Below are 22,383 nucleotides of genomic sequence, written 5' to 3' on the forward strand. Positions count from 1 at the left end.
AGATCCAGTTTATTCTGTAACCTATTATTAATACCGTTTGATGGAGCTCATGAAGCACTTTCAGGATCAGTAACTAGTTTTTTGATATCTTGTATAGTTTAGAAATAATCGAGTGAGATCACTTATCGTTTCCACCCTGTATATTCAGTTAATAATTTGTTACACTGTGTTAAGATATTTTCTGTTTCTCGTGATTTCTATATTTGGAGAATAATATAAGTAACATTTTAACGGATGCATGCGATACGTACAATGGAACCCCAATTAGCCTTTTCTGTAAAAGTTTTGGACATAAATAAGCTACACCGAAAACCACAAAACATGTCATTGACCCCACAAACCAAAATCCAAATATCCATCAACTATCCCTTACTTGTGATGCTTACAACGCTTTTTCTACATATGATACATATTTACAACTTATCTAAACAGATTCTCGAATCACTATGAAGACATTGTACTTTATTGATTCCAAGAAATATCGTCAGCTCTCAACAACCGATGTGTTTTTAATACTGATTTAGCAATAGCTTGCAGTCAGATTCTATAACGGGAGTTAGTCCAGAAGTCAAATTTAAGTACCAATTTATAAACGAATCACGTTATTTATATTAAATTCGGTCTTTGTGTAATTAAGAGCGCATGCGAAATTAAAATTTTCATAAACCATTAACAATTATATTTACAGACCACATTCCTAACAACAAATAAAAATCTTCACTAGTCATAATATATTGGTATCTCTCAACATCTTTAGTTCACTAAATACGTATAACACTTTAAATTTAGTCACAATTTCATGTCATGATGCGAATACCTCTAATGTCAGCTGAAGTAAAATTAATTTACATGTTGATATTTATAATTTGTGACGTTCAAATAAAATAAAAAAATACATGATTGTGAAACGTATACATAAACAATATAGTTCGTAACATTACATGATTAAAAACAAAACTAAGTTCATTGTAAGAAAATACATATCGTAATCTACTATCAATTTCGGTATTGACCAAAGAATATTTTGTAATCAATGATAAAAAAGTTCAACATACAACGTGGTAGTCTTTACGTGGTTAGTCCTGTAGTCGGTTACAGCGTATTAAATTGTCGTTGCTCCATATACGGTTACTGTAATTGTATTACGCCTACGATAATAATTTACCTATGGTTTATTTACATTATTTCACTAGAGCGGCAGTGAGCTACGGTCAGCGTTCACTATGAACTGTCCGTGTTAGATTTCCGCCTCACCTGGTGCGCGTTCAGCACCTGCGCCTGCGCCTGGGTGATGAATTGCGTCGTACCTGCAACGACAATTTTGTTAACTGTAGAATAATACGTAAAATAAAAAAAAAACGTAAACATACAACAGTTACGGCTTCCACAGACGAAACGCGGGGCAGTAGCAGCGCAGTTTGAATGCGGGCCCGCGCAAGTTGTAATACAAGAAACTATTTGAAGTGTGTCACACCAAATTTTAACTCGGGCCCGCGCTCCTACCGCGCCGCACTGCAACTGCCGAATGACAAACGAGGCGGCGCGGGTGCGGGACAGAAGCGGCGCGAACGCGGGCCCGCGCTGTTGTATTACTATGGCGGCCATATTAGCATGACACACCGGACGCAGGGCGGTAGCAGCGCGTTGAAAGCGGTTAACGAATATTGAATTTTTTGACAACCGCCCGCGTTGCAACTGCTTTGAAACTGCGCTGCTTTCAGTGTGCCTCAGCCGCGCTGCAACTGACCCGCACTGCTTCTGACCTGCGTTTGGTCTGTGGAAGCCTTTAATGACATTAACTCGAATGCTAGTGATGTGGTACATACCGTGACTCACGTTGTTGGCGACAGATCTGGTAACACCGGTGCTAGGCCATGGTCTATGGACTGCAGCCTAGCAACGATGTTAGCCATCTTGTTTTTGCTATATTCTGTTACCTGGCTTTATAAATGTGATCTAGAATATAGTAAATAAATAAATAATAAATATACACTGCGCCGCTAGCCCCAAACTAAGCAAAGCTTGTAGTAATGGGTACTAAACAACGGATATAAACATACTTACACTTTTTTTTTGTAAATATATACCTACATATTATACATAGAAAACACCCAGACCCGTCACAGAAACTAAAATTCATCATTTCAATTTCTGCCCGACCGGGAATCGAACCCGGGACCTCTCGGCATAGTAGTTCGTTCTGAACCACTACACCAAGCGGCCGACATAGTTTTATTTAAAGTCGTCGCATTTTCCATTTCTGTAGCTAACACACGTGCTAGTTTGCGCGAACCTAGAGTCGAAGTACTAGGGACACTGTTGTTACGTCCAAAACAGGACACAATAGTCGCAAGTGAACAACTTTTCGCACGCACGTAACTCACGCGTAACGCGTGATAATAACGCGTAGATAAGATTTAACGTTAAGTAGGTAGGTATTGGCGGGTTGTAGCGAGGCGAGCGCAAGCTAGTTGCGGGAACCTATAGTCGAATTACTAGGGACACCGTTATTGCGTCCGGTATGAGAAAAAGTTGTCGACATGATCAGTAGGCTTAGGATACGCATCACGATAAACTTTTATCGCGCCATTTTATCGATTTTACACGATAACCCTATACATTTGTCATCCAAAAACATCGATAAAATTTTATTTCGCATGCTAGCCTGGCTGGACCAGCTAATCTGTGGTAGTCTATGACAGTGTTCCGCAACGTGTGTACATCGGCACACTTGTGTACATTGGTCATTAGATGATGTCCCTCGGAAAAGTGAGATTATTTTATAAACGTATTTTTAGTAAGTGGAGGCCTTTGTCCAGCAGTGGACGTCTTTCGGTTGAAACGAACGAACGAACGAAGGGTAAGATTAATAAAGGTTACTTAAACACTGATTTCTGGTTTATGGTGTATCGCCAAAAAAAATTGTTCTCTTAGATCATTGGTTCCCAAATTGGGGGGCGCGCCCTCCAGGGGAGGCGTAAAGACCTTTAAAGGGGGGCGCGGGCCATCTGTGTACTTAAGTATAAATGCAAGAATGCATTCTAGACTGCTCGATACGACCAATAAATAATCTTGACTGGAAGAGGGGGGGCGCGGAATTTTGGAATTTTTTGTATGGTCGAAAGGGGGCGCGTCTCAAATATGTTTGGGAACCAATGTCCTAGATGTACCTTGAACTCAAAAAGTTTGCGGAACATTGGTCTATGGTACGTAAATACAAATGAGTAGGTCATCTTCATAGAAACGCACCGAGTGCGGTTTGTATGTGAACGCGCCAATACGTATGCGGCGCGCACGCACACACTGACAAAATTCGGCGCAACTCCCCGCTAATCCACGCTAAATTTTGTCAGTGTGTGCGTGCTAGAGATGAGACGTATTTACTAGAACAGATCCACACACTAGGTATTTTACAGTACTAGGCGGCACCTATTCCAATTTTTGAAATACTTGATCCACCTAGTATTTTATAAATTCCACGATTTCCGACCCTACCTTCAAAGTAATAGAGGTTATTATTGCGTAATCCGTAGTCGTGTATTACACGCACCTAGTATTTCTCGCTAAGCTTATGTGCGAACGTAGAGATTCACTCCGTCTCTGTCTGACCAAACTAATTTGAGCGCGACGAAGCAAATGCACACAAACGTAGTCAAACCATATTCATGTAAATAAGAAAAAATATGTAAATATTTTTATGAAATTGATACTTTTAAATACGCCAACTTTTAAGTTGACAGTCCTAAGCCCGTTGAAGTATGAAGGGAGGAATTATTATTCAATTTCAAATTGCATTATTCATACTACGGTTGTATCTTTTAAAAAAAAATGTATTTTAAAGTCATATTACGTGGATTAGTCCACACTAGTCGCGTCAAGTATGCTAAATTACTACGTACTAGGTGGAATAGGTATTTGGATCGAGTATTAATAAATACTAGGAATAGGTACACCTAGTATAAATAATTTGAATTTAGTATCAAATTTACCTAGTATAACCCATCTCTAGTGCGTGCGCGCCGCATACGTATTGGCGCGCTCACATACAAACCGCGCTCGGTGCGTTTCTACACAAAATATAACAGAAGGTAAACTCATGTATGTACCTCGCTTCGCATACCTCGTTCGCTCGCACGCTCGGCCGTCGCGCTAGGGTTGTCTTGTCATGTGTTGCGTTTATTTCGTTATGATAGAAAAATGTAACTCTTAATACTATGGAAGAAAGATAATAACAGATATCCACTTATAATTATGTAGTTATGTTTAGTACGTTATTATAGTAATAGTTTGCAAACAAATACATGAGAAGGTAGTAGTATGTGGTTGAGTGGTTGACACTATTATCCAATAATTCCTAAAACCTCATAAATAAAATTCGATTTGTCAACGTTAAACGAACTATTGAAATACAAATAAATATGTACCTTACTTACCTCCCGGAATCAACTGGTAGTTTAAAAAACGAAAATTTAGTTTTTAATGTTGAGTGTAAACAACCGTCTACTTAACAAATGTTATAATTTGAAAATTATAAATAACTTGAAAAATCGAACTGCCTAAGGCGGGAGTTAGTTAGTTTTCAAGTTATTTATAATTTTCAAATTAGTTTGAGATGCGACTCTTAACGCTAAAAAATTAAATAACTATGTAAATGTTATAATACCCCTTTTTTGTTGTTCACTCATTTTTGCACAAACAAAATAATTTTACAAACGCGTAAGCACCGTCACTCAAGCGAACGCAGTCGCGCCTCGCATTCGTCCAAGACAGTCTTGCTTGATAACGCGTTTATGTGTGCGTGGCTCGAGCGCGCTTAGTATGGAGTTTACCTTCTGTTATATTTTGTGGTTTCTATGAAGATGACCTACTCATTTGTATTTACTCTGATGGTACTTACCGGCGGGCTGCGCATGCGGCGCGTGGTGCGCGTGCGGCGCGGCGGGCTGCAGCGGCGCGAGCGCGTGCGGACGCGCGGCGGGCGCCACGCCCGCCAGCCGCGCCACCGGCCGTGGCGCGCGCGTGCCACGCACCACCTGCACGGACCCGCCGCGGACCGCGCCCTTGACGCCGCCCGACATCAGCTGGGCTGAAATGACAAGTGAACGTCAATCAAAAAGAACCGTGACTTTAAGGGTGACTTCAAACTCAACTTACTCTGTCTTCACAAAATAGTGCACTCATCTATTGATGCTCCAGACTTGCTGTCTTCACTAAATTTCAACATCAGGTTTAGATNTAGCGGGAACCTAGAGTCGAAGTACTAGGGACACTGTTGTTACGTCCAGAACGGGACATAATAGTCGCAAGTGAACAACTTTTCGCACGCACGTAATTCACGCGTATAACGCGTGATAAATAACGCGTAGATAAGATTTAACGTTAAGTAGGTAGGTATTGGCGGGTTGTAGCGACGCGAGCGCATGCTAATTGCGGGAACCTAGAGTCGAACTACTAGGGACACCGTTATTGCCTCCGGTACGAGAAAAAGTTGTCGACATGATCAGTAGGCTTAGGATACGCACCTCGATAAGCTTTCATCGCGCCATTTTATCGATTTTACGCGATAACCCTATACATTTGTCGTCTAAAAAAACATCTATAAGATTTTATCACGGCATACATCCTAGTTTGGCTGGACAAGCTAATCTGTGGTAGTCTTACGAAGGGTAAGATTAAACTCGACGCAGACCCGTGGCAGTAGGCGGGGTCATAAGTAATTTTTGAAACAGAGATGCACTTGCACACTCGCCAAAATTTTATTAATTATTACGTATTATGAACAACGCTATGCCTGCCTCTGTGTGACGTCACCCATAACCAGTGTGTGCAAGAGCAAACGTGATATGCACTGTTTTATTATGACATCGCCTGCCACGAGTCTTTGCGCCGAGTATATTAAAGCCAATAACTTAAAAACTGATTTCAATTTGTGGTGTACCTCCAAAAGAATTAGTTTTGACCACATTGAACACAAAAAGTTTGCGGAACACTGGTCTATCTTTGTCAGGTTACTCACCTGCCATGTAGCACGTAACGTAGCATGTAACGTAACCAACCTTCAAGTGAGTACGGTTCGTCCACGGTCATCGCGTATCTGGCTGTGCATCGACCGCCTTTGTGCTCGCAGTGATACCGCCACTCGGCGGGTCGCTGCGATCTCCCTGCGAACCACGCGCGAGCAGCTCGCAGCGGGCTCGTGCCTTAGTACTCACTTGATACAGTATCTGATACATTACATGCTACACGGCTAAATGAGTACCCTGTTTTACGTGAATAATGCCCGTTTTCACCATCAATCCTTAATTTTTAAGTGTCCCCTATGGTAACATATAACAGAATAATGGCAATGCCAGATTTTGTATGGAAGGTGGCGTCTTTTTTTTTGGCGCGGCCATCGACCAAACTTTGTTTTTTGATTACAAAATAGTGTAATAAACCAAACTTACTATGGCATGTATACCTTTAAACTCAGCCTGAACTGAGTTACGAGCATTAGAAGTTTGATGATTTTCATACTAGATTTGCTTTTTGCGCGCAAGTTTTGTAAGAAATTGCAACAAAATATTGCACTATTTTTTTATTGCGCTGATTCTGCTGCATACTGATGTCTGGAGCCTTTAATGGATGGTATTGTTTGTTTACACATACAATGTCTTATGTCACTATTTTGTTGCATTTTCTTACAAAACTTGCGCGCAAAAAGCAAATCTAGTATGAAAATCATCAAACTTCTAATGCTCGTAACTCAGTTCAGACTGAGTTTAGAGGTATACATGTCATAGTAAGTTTGGTTTATTACACTATTTTGTAATCAAAAAACAAGGTTTGGTCGATGGCCGCGCGAAAAAAAGAAGACGCCACTTTCCATACAAAATCTGGCATTGCCATTTACCTAGTATAACCCATCTCTAGTGCGTGCGCGCCGCATACGTATTGGCGCGCTCACATACAAACCGCGCTCGGTGCGTTTCTATGAAGATGACCTACTGAATTTGTATTTACTCTGATGGTACTTACCGGCGGGCTGCGCATGCGGCGCGTGGTGCGCGTGCGGCGCGGCTGGCTGTAGCGGCGCGAGCGCGTGCGGGCGCGCGGCCGGCGCCACGCCCGCCAGCCGCGCCACCGGCCGTGGCGCGCGCGTGCCACGCACCACCTGCACGGACCCGCCGCGGACCGCGCCCTTGACGCCGCCCGACATCAGCTGGGCTGAAATGACAAGTGAACGTCAATCAAAAAGAACCGTGACTTTAAGGGTGACTTCAAACTAAAGTCTGGTCGCCGAGCACGTCGATCGATCCTGGCTTCTTCGGCTTGTTAGGCCGGTGCGGGTCTCGAGCTTCACGCTCATTACCCGGGCTTCTTCTCGGGCAGATTCTTCCGTCCGGTGGCTGCGCGACTGTGCGACGGGCGGCAGCAGTGATTGTGCGAGCGCAACAGCAATATAATTACGCTCGAGCGATAAGGATGGGTAGCTTGGGGTCATTGGACAAAGTTCTACGTACTCGGAGACCGGGCTATAGTCGCAGCGCCACTGCCATGACAATGAAAACAGAGTGGCGCCACAGCAACGCTTCCTCTTGCGCCTCTAATTTGAAGGCTAACACCACCCAATATGAACTATGCTGTACACACGGCCACACTGTTAACTATCCATTTCCGTTTTTGCTCTCACTCTCATCAAATGGTGATTCTTTGCGATAGAACGAGACGACATGACAGGCAATGGATAGTTAACATTGTTGTTACAATGAATTACAAATGAATGTAAATCGTTTGATCGACCCAGCCCCTCTCGACATGATCTAATGTGAAATGAAATGAAATAATAATAAATTTCCGTCACACCGCCTGATATCGACTGAACTAACTGAATTACAAATCTATACGTATTTTTTCTGAACTGACTGAAATTGTAAGTTCTTTATACCTCATTGGAAGATAGCAGGCGAGACAAAGAAACAGATGTTCCATGAGACCAACGAAGGTTATTTCACAAAAATGAAGCTTATGTCAAATAATATCTACTCTTAGTACCATATGCCGTGGATGTATAAAATACTAATTATAGCTGTTATAAATTGAGTCTTACCGATAGGCAGCGACAGCACAGAAGGCTGGTTAGCCAGCACAACAGACGTGGTAGGCGGCACCGACACCAACAATCCACTGGGAGCGCCCGATACGTTTAGTGATAAAGATATAGGCGCCGAGAACCCGGGGATTTGAACTTGCACGTTCTGCAGACCTTGCAGCCCTTGTAGCGATGCTAAGCTTAAGCCCTGGAAATAAGGTGTAGTTTAGGTGAGGTTTTTTGATAGCGTCGCACTCTATTAATGCCTAAAGTATCGAATAACCGATAAGATCGATATCGTTTACAAGGAAAATAACATTTTTTAAAGTAAATTTGTCCAAAAGCTAGAAATGTGGAAGATATATATTAAAATGGCCTGTTTTAAGTTCAACTATAAAACCATCTAACACCAAATAAGGAGTCAAAAAAATTACAGATGCTGTTCTAATACCAAAGTCGAAACCTTGAGAGTTATGGACATAATAGTATGCACCACTATGTGCACTGTGATTCGCACACACCCTATTAATAATGTTACAATTAATTTTAAATCATTACGTCCTGTATTATTCAAATAAAAATCCTAAAAAAGACTTCAAAAGTTATATTCGTAGAACCGTAATAACTTTACATAGGCACACATAGCATGGAAAATCTTAATAATAACTTTACATTATAGGTAATACAATAGGGATGATGACTGGGTAATGAAATCGAAATTCTATTTAGTCCGTCAGACAGATAATGAAAAAATTTAAGACACATATTTTTAAATTTTTTTCATAATCATTATAGTATTATGTTGAGTTGAAATGTCTCGTGACGTCACTTTTGAGTAAAAAATCTACTGAAGCATGACGTAACGCGCCGTTTCAATTTGATGTAGCACTGTTATTATTTAATTATAAAAGAAAATAAAAAATATGAGTCTAATATTTTCTAATTATCTCTTTGACGGACAAATAATTGAAATTTTATCTAGCTTATTGCTAGGCTATTTTGAACTGTAATTAGTTTACCTGTAAGTGGCAAACAGGTTGTGGCTGCGAGCCAGACGGCTCGTTCCCTATGAGCCGTTCGAGCAACGCGCTCTCGCTAGACGACACGTTTGTCTGGTCGTTGTCGCGCGTGAACCCGCTCATTACTTGGACACCGACTCCCTGTAACACAGGTGGCTTTGTTTAGTCTTTATATCCATACATAATAAGTTTGTTAGGGTGTTGTAAAATGCTTGATAGCTAATCTATTGCGTGTAATCTTCATAATGTATGTAATTTGATTCATGTACACAAAAATATAATGACGTTAAGCTACTGTTAGCTTTCATTATTCCAGACGCTCGTAATCTATACTTTACGAGATAATAGGTCGGTAGGTTGGCATTGCAGCCATGCTGCCAACATAAGAATAACAGATGTCTATCTATGACAACAGCTAAGGTGTGATGGAAACTTTGAATGGCTACTATTAAGTGCCAGATAAAATCCAATATTTTCTATAAAATCACATAGAATATTGTTTTAAATCGCGCTGATTTATATGACGTCATAAGCCAGTGTACCTGGTATTTAAGTCTTACCTGCTGAGTATAAGTGGGTAGGGTATGCGAAGCCGTAGTTGCTGCTATAAGCCGGGCCCCAGCTATTGACACTCGGCCCAGCAACTTGTGGGCGTCGATAGTGTTGTCCGCCGATGACGTAGCATGTGTCATCGCCGCCGGCGCACTGTTCAGAAGGTTCAATATCGTGGCGTTGTTGCCGCCTGCTGTGGTTACTGATGTCTTTGCTGCGTTCGCGTTTGCTGTAAAATATTGGTTTTTAGAAGCACATCCGTAGAACAAGTTTTTGTTTGGCACTAGATGGCGCTAAATAGACAAATAAAAATGCGGTAATTATTGCGGTATTTGCGTAGAAGATAAGTGTCCTGAGAAAGACCTACATAAAAGGAATATTAATTTGAGATATTTTCATGCAAAGTATAATGGTGATAATATCACCAAAGAAAGATCCATATGGATCTTTGGTGCTTATATTCATAAGTACCTAATAATTACTGTAGTTGTAACAAGTGTGATTTATCTCATGTACCGTCAACCATACTGTAAATAGCTTCCTACTGAAAATCTGATAAGCATCCAACATGTATTGCTCTTGTTCGCGCAGTGCGCTTACAACCTTTTTTCACCCCGCGCCGGACGTCACTATCGCCAATGCCTCCAAACAGGAAGTAAAGGACATCACTAGCGCGTCGTCCGGCCATCTTTACCTTTGGATCGAATCCTCGAGCGAGTAGCTCGTATTTTTCTACATTTTACCATTGTAAACGCAGCACATATGAAGATTAAACTAATCCTTATGTAAAAAAGGACTCTTATTTGAAATCCTGAACAGCTCTATCAATAGAAAAAACTATGATATGGACCGAAGCTTCGCGAAGGTAGTGTTCTATATAATTGACATAGGGTATATTTTCCTACGCTTACCTTGCTGAAACTGTTGTGCTGAATTCATAAGGCTGGTGACGAGCGCGCTTATAGCGGGATTCGTCGTCCGTGGCTTTGTGATTGTCGCCTTTTGTTGGCCCGTTGTACTGCTTGTGTACTGGATATTTTGTACCTGCAATGTTCAAAAATATTACTCAACTTACCCATGTGATATGGCTTAGAATACATACATAATCTAAGCAATTGCTTTAGTTTTTATTAGGACTGGAATGTAAATAAAACTAATTGAGGCAGTATTCAATAAATTCACCAATAATTAAACATAATTACAACTTCAATTACGTTAAACTGTTCTGACTTAGTACAGATCTGTTGAAACTGACCTAGCGACTAATCCTAAATCTTCACTATCTTTTGAAATTAAATAAAGTTATTTTCTGTATTTATTCATGTATAAGTTAAGGCGTGTCCGAGGAAAATCCATGATTCTGTGCTTCAGAGGTCACGTTAAGCTGTCAGAGGCCATATAAGACCTTAAAGGCGACCCATAAAGTCCATATTACTTACTACTTACAAGATACAATACTATCGCACAGGCCGCTTCCAATCGATCAACATGGAAATCATTGGGGGAGGCCTATGTTCAGCAGTGGACGTCCTATGGCTGAAATGATGATGATGATGATACAATACTATACCTGTGAGGTGCCAGCGGTGGATATGAGTGGATGCTGAATATGTATGATAGCTGACTGCATCTTCTGTGGATTCAGCGGCTGCGGTGGGTTCGTTAACTGTTGCGCGAGCAGCTGGTTTGTCGACGCCTGCGACGAATGCATGTCGTGAACCTGGGAAGAAGTAAACCCTTTACAAAACCGGGACTATAGTTAGGATGTACAATTTGAGATTTATTGAAACCAAACTAACAAAGGATGAGTGATTGATTAGATATAGGTAATCATAATTTATAAAAGATAAAAAAATAGACCAATAATGTCACTGTTACTGCTGAAGAATGGTTATGAAGTTTTGAAAAACCTTAGCACATAATCCTACCAAAGCTATTTGCGGCTAAGCTATACTCCGGCCTACATTTATTGACATTTGTTGGTCGATAATAATGAATGTGTTAGCGGAGTTCTTCAACCTATCTTGTACATACTTCAAGGACTAGGCAGATAACCAATGATGAAATAACTAACGTTTTAGCTACACCCTACAATATGTAGGCAAGGGCAGTCTTTTGATAATGAAGTCAGTAGATTCCCTTGAAATAAAAGTAATACCCACCAGTGTAGTAGACATAATGCTAAGAGTCCCATTATAATTACCTGCGGCGACAAACGCGGCGTGCTCGGCGACGGTTGCTGCTTCAGTGCAGACTCGGCGGAAACGCTGCCAATGCTGCCCACGCTTCCCACGCTGCCCACACTGCCCACACTGCCAACGCTGGCCACGTTGGCCACGGTGCCCACAGCACCCACACTGCCCACTACATTCCCGACTGCAGTCACGGTGCCTATGCTGCCAACTTGCTGAAGTTGTGCCTGCTGGAATAAGCGATCGTTAGATTTATGATCTTACCGTGGTGGTGCTTACCACCGATTGTTTGAATACAGGGTGTCCTAAAAAGATTGTGACCGAAGAAAACTGTGCCAAACATAATGAGAAGATAGTGTAAGGAATGACCAAGTATGTAGAAAGTTGTTTTTGAAAAATAAAAAAACCAATCCAAATAACTCGAAAATTCGCGGTCCGCCCCGGGTGCTAAGCATCAGGGAGTGACACAAGTCGCGCAGATTAGTACTCACTGGCGCCCCGGGTGCCAACCCATGCTACGCCGCCGCTGGTGATAATGACGCTTTTTAGGGCACCAAATGTTTTTCAGAAAACAATTAGCCAGTTGATTAAGCATTTAGCTCGTTCAAAGAACGGGTATTTCGTTGCTACCATATGTTGAACTTTATTAAGATAAAATAAGGTTCAAATTCTTTAAAAATATGTTTTTGTTGTTAATCAGACAAAGAGAAATTGTTTGTATACTAACCAGGATAGGTAACTGACGCGCATTGGTATGAGTATTCGGAGTTGCCGCTATTGCCGATGTCCTGTGGACAAACATTTAATTTTATTGCTAACTTATTAAAGAAAATATTGTAGGTTATGTGATACTTAATCTAAGCACCGTGTTCATTTGTGTGTATGTTATGTGAGCATAGCCAAGTTATATTTTATTTCAGAAAGATTTAAATCAGGTAATAAATTTTTGTGACTTATGTATTACAATTTCCGTAGATTTGGTTTCTGGAAACAAATATTGTACTCACACGATCGGCACAGTTGTGGCGTGCGTTTGAACTGTCGCACTTGTGGCGGTTGAAGATCTTTGCTGCAGCAATAATTGCTGACCCTGTATATTACATTAGTTTTTAAACATCACCGTAATTCTACCGATCGCTAAATGCGACCTTAACACCCAGGAATACATCATATATTCTCTTGTAAATTGTTACTTACCAATTCTCTCATGCCACCAGTGAAAGAGACTCTTGGCAACTGTCCTGGCACAATATGCTTTATCCTAACTGACTTACGACCTTCTTCTGTAAATATCTCCGTGAACTGTTGTATGTACTTGTTTGCTTGAACTCTTGATCCTGTAAAGTTGATAAATAAAATGTTTCAACTGTCATCTCATATTTTTTATAGATGCAATAAAAAATATTATTTCATAGCGCACAAAACTGATAAATAGAAAGAAAGATAAAATCGAAGTGGTACATTTTAAGCGGTCTTATGGTTAGGAAGCGATCTCTTCCAGACAACTCAAGGAGAGGATAGTTATATGAACGCCCTAAATCTTTACAAACCTAAGGTAAACCGACACGCGGCGCCATTTCTTTCGCCCTCAACGTGATCTCTGTCCACATACAACTCTCCCAGGAACTCTTGATCGGACGGTCTCTGCAGTATTGAGAGCTTTATGTGGAAGAAGCCCGCGCCAGCGTGTGGTGACGTTTTCTCAGTTTCTAGAATGTACTCTTCAACTAATTGGGGCTGGCAGTCAGGAGTTGGTCGCGGGCGCTCATAGGCCCGCGCCAATCGTATTGGACCAGTGAGCTCGGAAGGCATAGCTAGCGATAGAGAATCCATTTTCGGTGGCTCTATTGGCTTGAATACCTGCGGAATTCGTAGTGTTTTAACACAGAAATAAACGTTAAATTATTTGAAATATTTATACTTTGTTCTAAAATGCAAAATATGTGTACCTCTGGTGGTTTCTTCGGGTATTTAGATGTGAGTCTAGTGTGAGGTACTGATTGCCGGCTATTTTTCGCTCTTTGCCTGTGAATTAGCTCGAGCAACTCTAATCCGTGATAGTGAGTGAATTGATCCAATTTTCTCTTCCTGTTCACAGCAACCTTGAAACAATATTTTTTTTAAACACTCCAGGCAACATAAATTTAACAACCATAAAAAGTTCCTAATGTTTATACAAAAAAAAATCTGATAAGACCCAATCGAGCTAACAGCGCACGAGCAACGCGTTTGCCCCGTCCGTACCATAGCGTCGATGTGACGTCACGGCTGTCAGGTGCGTAGTTAACTCGACCGGGTTATACTTATCATGCGTTACTTTACCTGTTACTTTTACTTGTTACAAAATAGCGCCTTCTTAACACCTGTGTTATCATCTCTATTTGAAACCAACCTGCGAGAATTTTTTCGCTTGCCGCCTTATTCTTGGCGTGTTGAATAGACGAGGGGCGGCGTGCAAGCGAGCCGCTAGAAGGCCTACTGCAGGCCTAGGATCGAGGCATAGCGGGGGCGCCGCAGCGTGAACCAACGCCGCTTCGACTGCCTCGAGGGCGCTGCGATCCTCGCCCGCCCAACCGCACCGCCCGCCGATACACATCGCGTCTGTTAATATACTCTGCGGCAGAATGACGTAAGTTAGACAAGGCTACGTGACGTGACGTCAGAATTTGCAGCGTGCGAAAATTCAGTGAAAGAGACCACATAATTTCTGTATTAATAAAGGCCAATGGCGTTTATACAGGGTGTTAGGTAAATGGGTATATGAGCAGACACTAGCCCATGTTAACATGGTCATATAAATGGTATGGTGAAGTCAGAAAATTGATATCTTCATTTTAATTATTTTAATTTTCATACAAATCGGATTTTATAAAATTTATTTTGTATGAAAATTAAAAAAATCAAAATGATGATATCAAATTTCTGACTTCACCATACCATTTATATGACCATGTTAACATCGTCTAGTGTCGGCTCATATACCCATTTACCTAACACCCTGTAGAAGACATATTCAGGCTAAGTAATTTTAAGGCCATGTCACAATGGTTACCTTCCTCTAAGATAGTATGATTGATGATTTCATTGACATGACTAGTTCAAATAATTGTCTACTCTAATTCTTTAATTTATGATAAAGAAGATAATAATTTGAATTGCTATGATTTAGATTTTACTATTATTATGTTACAAATGTGTATCAATTAGTCATATTCTGATTGCCTTTTTACCTGATTGGTGGGTCTTAACAAGACATGATGTGTATCACATAAGAAACTAGGGTAGGCTTGTCTATAGTCTCGCACTTGTGCTATTATGCACCCGGAGTAAAACAGGCAGGAGTGTTCAGACTCCAATAAGTCTAGCAACACCACTGGCAACTCTTCATTGTCAATGTAGCTCAATAGTTCTTCTTCTTCGTAAGGCCACCGAGGAGTTTCTATTAACGTTTCGTCCTGGCTTCCTGACGTCTGGAAAGATATTGTATATTATATTCAATTTTAACCAGTATTTTGGAACTAGTAAGTAGTTCGTTAAAAATAATGATAATATCTTTTTAAGTGATTATACTTACATTAGCATCAGGTGGGTGGAGATACTGTGTATTGCCATTCACTTTAAGTGACAGAGAATATCCTTTATTGCCAGGGTATAAATTAATTATCAGAGTATTGAGATTATAAGTGGCTAACAATTTTTCCAGTAGATTTGATGTAGTCTTTAACCCTTGCTGCAATAGTAAACAAGTCATATAACATCCAATGATCTTAGACAATACTTAACACTAATTACATCATTAATTTAATCAGAGGAATATAAAATAAAAATTTGATTTTTTTTTTACACATTATTATTAAATAATAATATACCTGTTCACAACCTGCTCAGTCAATTATAAATAGCAATTTTGTTTTAAATGTTACATTTGGACTTTCAATTTTAATTTTAATTTCACAAACAACTTGACAAGACAAAACTTGATGATTATTATTTGCAAAAAATACTTCAAGTTCTGTTCTGGGAGTGGTCTATCTTATCATCCTTGTAAGATAACATAAAATTATTCTTAGAAACAACAAATATTTTAAATTAAAAAGTTAATTACTTTACTATTACAAGTAGAACCTTGTGAGACCATATCTTATAACAAACATAAAATGGGCTGTATTACAAAATACATGCAACTGACTTTTTAAGAATTTATTTGGATGTGTATAAGCAAAAAGAGGATTATTTCATAGGAATATTTCTATTTCATCCTCATTTTCAGTTATTAAGATACTTATCATATTTTTTTACAATTCTATGTAAACTTTGAAATTATAATTTTATACATTCACTGAACTTTTATTTTTATATTACTATTACACTGCTGTGCAAAATAAATAAAAATATCAAGACCAAACAATATGGTTAAAATAAGGTTGAGGTTCTTATTCCAGTAATATACAAATTAAGAACTGATTGAAAAGCTAATAAATAGCATTAATTATTGCACTTACAAAGTTGGACAGAGACGTTTCATCTCTACTCAACTCGGTGTACAGTTCATGTAGTTTCTTAAACAAATCGAACTTTTCCACTTTAGAAGCACTGGAGCCAACAGAGTTTCTTTGAAATTTCATTCTAGATTCATCAACAGACTCAGCCAGATGCATCTTATCATGAGTCCAAGTCATTTTATGGTCTGGGACACCACTGTCAAATTGTGACGAGTTAGTATTCACATGTTTCGCTCGATTAAGTATTAACTGAAACAAAAGGTTTAATAACACAATTACATGCACTGATCAAATGTTTTCTACGCAAAATAAATGTAATTAAAAATTAAGAAAGTAGTGAAATACCTCTGCCTCCAATGCCGCGTGAATTAAACCATCCATAATGTCATTAATTAAAACAAATATTTAATGGATGGTTGTATTTTCAAATCTAATATTTCATATTATTCGTTTAGGCCTCAGTATTAAGTCATGATTTTTGTAAAAACTATTTAGCTTTATTTATGTTTCACACTGCATGACAGTAAAATAACATGTCCAATGTCCGTCAACATTTTTGACAACTGGATTTTATTTTTAGATTAAATTGTCTATACTCAGTAGCAAAGGAATCAATAATTATACAGTTAAAAAATGAAACATATTTTTTTGAAATGGATTAATAAATGCTAGTGCTTTTGTTCTTACTTTTACAAATCGGTTATTAAGCAGTTTCACCAATAGGCTATCATTCATTATATAAAATAAGGATTTGCCTTGTGCTGGTGGTACTGGGGATGAAAAATACTTAATTACCTTACCTCTAGAAAGCTAAGTACGACATTCAACTCTAGAAAATACACCAAATCCACAAGCTTCGAATTTTTATTCATTATTTCAACTACGGAGTGTATTAAAATTTTATAAACATAAAAACGCCAGAGCAAACATGCTTTGGAGAGCCCGGGCCCGGGCCCACAGAACACCGGGTCAGATAAGTCCACGCTTACCTTAAGATTTGCAATTTATTGTTTTCAGAACCATGTGGAGTGTCGTGTCGCTTCATGCACAGAGCACGTAATTATTACTTATTATATGTATTATACTCACATCGTTAAAAAACATATTAAAAAAAACCTGAATGTCTCCAACTTCCTCATTGGCCCTAGAGCAATTCCAAGTATACCATCAATAAAAGCCTAATTAGAGTCATCAAACCCATGAAGCTAAAGATAAAACTAAAGATAAAAATGGAGGGCAAACTTGGAACAAAAACTTGAGTCAAATACCTACTTATATCTATCTCGCTCTCTGTGGCCCTACCTCTCTTTTTAGTGTGAACTGTAGTATTGCTATCTCCTGATTTAAATCTCCTAGTAAATTCTTCGAAATAGCCAATTCACTAACCAAATCATAAGTTAAACAAATAAATAATTAAATATTTGAACTACGATTACCTAGTTGAATTAAAAATCACAAAATTGTCGGCCGTTTAGGTTTAATGTGTTGGCGAATCAGGGAATTACAATCCCAATTCCTGGGGAATTGGTACCATGTGGCAACATCGGCCCAATCCAGCCCATCATGGCGGTTGTTAACTATTTTGTTTATTATGCAGTTAATTTCGTTTGAGATTGTTTACAGGAAATAATCATTGTTTTATCACAAGAAATGATGCAAAATTTTGTAGTGCGTGGTTGCGGTAGTACGTGGTGTCCTGGAAGTGACATAAGATTCCACGCGTAAGTGTTTATTTCGTGATTTCCGACATTGGATTATTGTAAACATTTTTCACATTTTTTACAGTCTTAACGTTTTACCAGTATTTAAACTTATCATTTTTAATGATACCTATGTCAAGAAATAAAGATTTTCTATTGAGTTTCATTGAATTTAAGCAAATTTATATTTTTTGTTTATTTAGAAAGAGAGAGTCTGCCCACAGAGAGCGAGATAGTGATACATAGTTTGTGCTTCAAGTAGGTATTCGGAGTGTAGCTTCCATTTTTATCTGTAGCTTCATGATCAAACCTCTCAGTCATTAACGGGTTTCATTGCCTTGAGCCCTGTTTTTTAAAACGTGTCAAAACTGACCTTTTAGGCCACGTGACCTTGGTTAACCTCAGGTAAAGGAGGATAGTTGTGTTATGCCCGTTTTCACCATCAATCCCTAATTTTTAAGTGACCCCTATGGTAAAACATAACGCACCTTTCGGTAGAACAAGGGCACAATTTGTCAAAAATAGCAAAAATGAGTTATAGATGACCCACGCTGAACTGTCCCACCAAACTCAATGACAGGGGGGCGCTACCATCGTTCAACTTATGGTTTGGGTAAATNTATGTGGAGTGTCGTGTCGCTTCATGCACAGAGCACGTAATTATTACTTATTATATGTACTCACATCGTTAAAAAACATATTAAAAAAGACCTGTGGGTCTAGACAAAGTGCAATAATAATCGCAAACCAGTCGAAAAGTGGTCGAAAAGCCCCTTTTTTGTATGGAATTTGACGGATTCGATTTTCGATTCGATCAAAAAGTGCGTTTTGTCTAGGGGGGCTGAATGTCTCCAACTTCCTCATTGGCCCTAGAGCAATTCCAAGTATACCATCAATAAAAGCCTAATTAGAGTCATCAAACCTCTCAGTCATTCAATTAGAGCCATTAGAACTTCATAACTATGAGTTGTTTTCTGTGTGTAAGCTGAGGACACGTGTCCCCAGCTGATACATCTGTATCTTCGTAAATATTTATGCTACGATAATGTATTATACCTCAAAAATTACAGTCAAATCCAAATAGTAGGCTTTCCAATTTTCAAGACTTTAGCTCAAATACTGTTAAAACCACGATCAAAAAACCATGTGCTAGCTGGAGTACCGTGTCTCCAGCTTACACATCTGTATCTTCGTAAATATTTAAGCTACATCAAAGTTTTATATCTCATAAATTAAAGTCGAATAAAAAAACCCGACTTCAAATCTTTCAAAGCTTTATCTCGAACCGTTTTCGAACTACGAACCGATATGTATGTGTAAGCTGGTGACACGTAACACACGGTGGATTATTAAAACCGTATAAGTTAGAGTTGCGTTTTAAAGATCAAATAATTCGTTATAATTAAAGTACACACGAGACATAATTTCAAATCTCTAGGCCTCTTAGTTTCAGAATTAAAAGCCAAAAACTATTTTCCCGCCAAATAATTCAAATAATGTGGGTCGACTGCGACGTTGCCGTTCCGTGCGTCCACTAGAGCAGTCGAATTTGAACCTAAAAACTAGTGACGTTTGATTCATTTTTAACCGACTTCAAAAAAGGAGGACTAATAATATGTTCGACTGTATGTATTTTTTTATTTTTTTTCTATGTATGTTCACCGATTACTCCGTCAATTGTGGACCGATTTTCAAAATTCTTTTTTTGTTCGATAGGGTACACTTCTGAGGTGGTCCCATTGTCACCAAGTCAGGATCTGATGATGGGATCCTAGGGAAATCGAGGGCAACCCTCAAATTTTATAGGCACGTTTCAAACTTTTTCTTAAGTTATTCAAGTATTTGCTCCTGGAAATCATCATTTCATATTGATGAGCTGATGATAGAAGGTAAAACTCCTTAATGCTTAGGAGTTGGAGGATAATTCTTTTAATTTTATAGATAAGTATAGTTTCTAAAGTTATTCAAGTGTTTACATCAGATATTCATCATCTCATCATGATGAATTGGTCATGGTAGGTACAACTTCTTAATGCTTAGGAGTTGGAGGATAATACTTTAAATATTATAAGTACAAATAAAGGTCGCGGGAAGAGCCTGGATGCGGGCAGCGCAGGACCGTTCATTGTGGAAAACCTTGGGGGAGGCCTTTGTCCAGCAGTGGACGTCATTTGGCTGAAACGAACGAACGAACAAATAGACCAACAGTTGTATTCTTTCATGTTTTTAAGGTGGGCTGACGGTTTAAGGTCTTTTAGGTTTCCTATATGGTAACCTGTATTTTGTATGGAATATTATTTACACTAGACATGAAGAATATGGTGTCAATGTACTGCCTACCTTCAGTGGTAACATCAAGGTAATAATTAGTTAACTAAAAAGCAAGAAATAAGCAAAATTTTATAAAAAAAAATAAAACCGACTCCAAAAAACCTACACTACAAAGTAGAAAAATAATTACTAATTTCCTTTTGTTTTTATATAATACTAGCTGACCCGGCGAACTTCGTACCGCCTTAGCGTAGATTTTCTTTATATTTTTTTCCGTAAAAACCTTGTACAGAGTATTAGAAAACTACAAAAAAAAATCAGCCAAATCGGTCAAGCCGTTTTCATGTTATGTCGTGACAACGGAAAACGGGTTTCATTTTTATATACAGTGTGAGTCACGTTAAAGTGTACGTATATGAAAATAGACGAAAATAGACCTATTTTTATCGACAAAAAAGAGGTCAAAACATTTTTGAGATTTTTTTTAAATTTTTTATAGAATTTTTTTTCTTCCAATTACTTATTGTAAAGAAAACGTAATAACTTTTAAACTAAGCGGTATATCCTGATAAAATAAAAACAGTAATAATGCTAAATAACAGGCGATACAAAAAAAATACATAAAATACCCTCAAAATGCCAACAAATAATAAAAAAAGATACTTTTTGAAAAAAATCTGCTTAAAAATTCGTAATTTTTTGGTTATTTGATAAATTTCTCCAAAAAATGCCCCCATAACAGGTAGTTTTTATTACTTTTTATTATTCTCCATCGTATTACTTTTGTAAAACCAAAAATCGCATGTCTCTATCCCTATCACAACATTTGCTATGATCGTTTGAACAAAGCCTCTACGGGCGCGCCATTCAACGCTTTGTTAACAACGAAACTGAAAATGGCTCTAGATTTGTAATTTTGATAAAGACAAGTTAGATTTCAAATAAAAACAAAAGATTTCGAAGTAAAATAAGCATTTTAGTTAAAATTAAAATTGTCTCTACCTGTAGCGGAGAATAATGTTGTGGCAGGCCTTTGTTCAAACGATCATAGCAAATGTTGTGATAGGGATAGAGACATGCGATTTTTGGTTTTACNTGACGGTGGCGCCCCACTGTCAATGTCATGCGTAGGACAGTTCAGTATTTTGGAACTATAAGTAGATATCGCACCTTCGGTAGAACAAGGGCACAATTGCACTTTTTGCAATTTTACAGGAGAGCTATTTTAAGATTTTTATTGGATTTAATATATATAGCTAGCTAGCTAGCTCTGATAATATTGCTGTAAAGTGGTCCACCTTTGCATGACATAAACTATATACTATATACTTTTCACGCGCATTGCTTGCAAGAATAAAAAGCTTTTAGTTTTTTTTATATTAATTTTCTTTTCAAGGAAGGGGTTCATTTATGCCCTTGTTCCACCAATATCTAAATTATTTTGAAAGTATATTGTATAATAGTTTATGTCATGCAAAGGTGGACAACTTTACAGGAATATTATCAGAGGTAGACCTATTGATGTGCCGTTCCCGAGAACGCTCTCTCCACTGAGAATATTCTCGGGAGCGTTCCCGGGAGCGTTCCCGGGAGCGTTCTCCTAAGTGAGAAAGGTTGAGAATCATGTTTATCAAATGGAAATAAACAAACTTTCTTAAGTAAAATAGTATTAAATTAAGTCAACAGATAAGTGTATATTAAACAATACACTCTATTTGCAGTGAAAGGCTATATTCTCAGTGTTCCCGAGAATATTCTCGGGAACTTTCTCGGCAATATTCTTGGCAACTGCACCTTTATTATATTTTATTTTTTTCGTCGTGAAATGTCGTTTTAATGATATGTAAGATGACAGAAATTTCTATTTACACGTAATTAAATAATGTAACTGTCCAATTTTTCGTTTTTAACACGCTCTTATTAGGTCGTCGTGTATGTAACTAACTATGTAATGGAATCTTAGAATCTGAATTACACGCACTTCTAAGTATTGTATCATCATGAAACTTGGCAATTATATGTAGATTAGAAATGACAATACAATATTGTGGTACCAGCTGGTCTGATGATGGGACT

At 38.6% G+C, this 22,383-nt stretch overlaps 1 protein-coding gene across 1 annotated transcript; it reads right to left on the bottom strand.

Moving 5' to 3' along the window:
• Positions 1-6,008: 6,008 nt before the first annotated feature.
• LOC114351163 (uncharacterized) lies at positions 6,009-16,869 on the bottom strand. Its single transcript, XM_028302247.1, has 18 exons — positions 16,682-16,869; positions 16,337-16,585; positions 15,409-15,564; positions 15,065-15,304; positions 14,227-14,448; positions 13,784-13,936; positions 13,385-13,694; positions 13,032-13,171; positions 12,842-12,924; positions 12,562-12,622; positions 11,846-12,064; positions 11,213-11,362; positions 10,554-10,686; positions 9,651-9,871; positions 9,091-9,231; positions 8,090-8,279; positions 7,018-7,206; positions 6,009-6,016 (listed from the first exon to the last, which is right to left on the bottom strand). The coding sequence occupies exons 1-18, from the start codon at positions 16,715-16,717 to the stop codon at positions 6,009-6,011; spliced, it is 2,901 nt and encodes a 966-aa protein (XP_028158048.1). The 5' UTR covers positions 16,718-16,869.
• Between the last annotated feature and the right edge of the window lie 5,514 nt (positions 16,870-22,383).

This window comes from Ostrinia furnacalis, unplaced genomic scaffold (genome assembly GCF_004193835.3).
Source record: "Ostrinia furnacalis isolate ACB-3 unplaced genomic scaffold, ASM419383v2 OfSCF1098, whole genome shotgun sequence".
In the NCBI taxonomy this organism is placed as follows: Eukaryota; Metazoa; Arthropoda; class Insecta; order Lepidoptera; family Crambidae; genus Ostrinia; species Ostrinia furnacalis.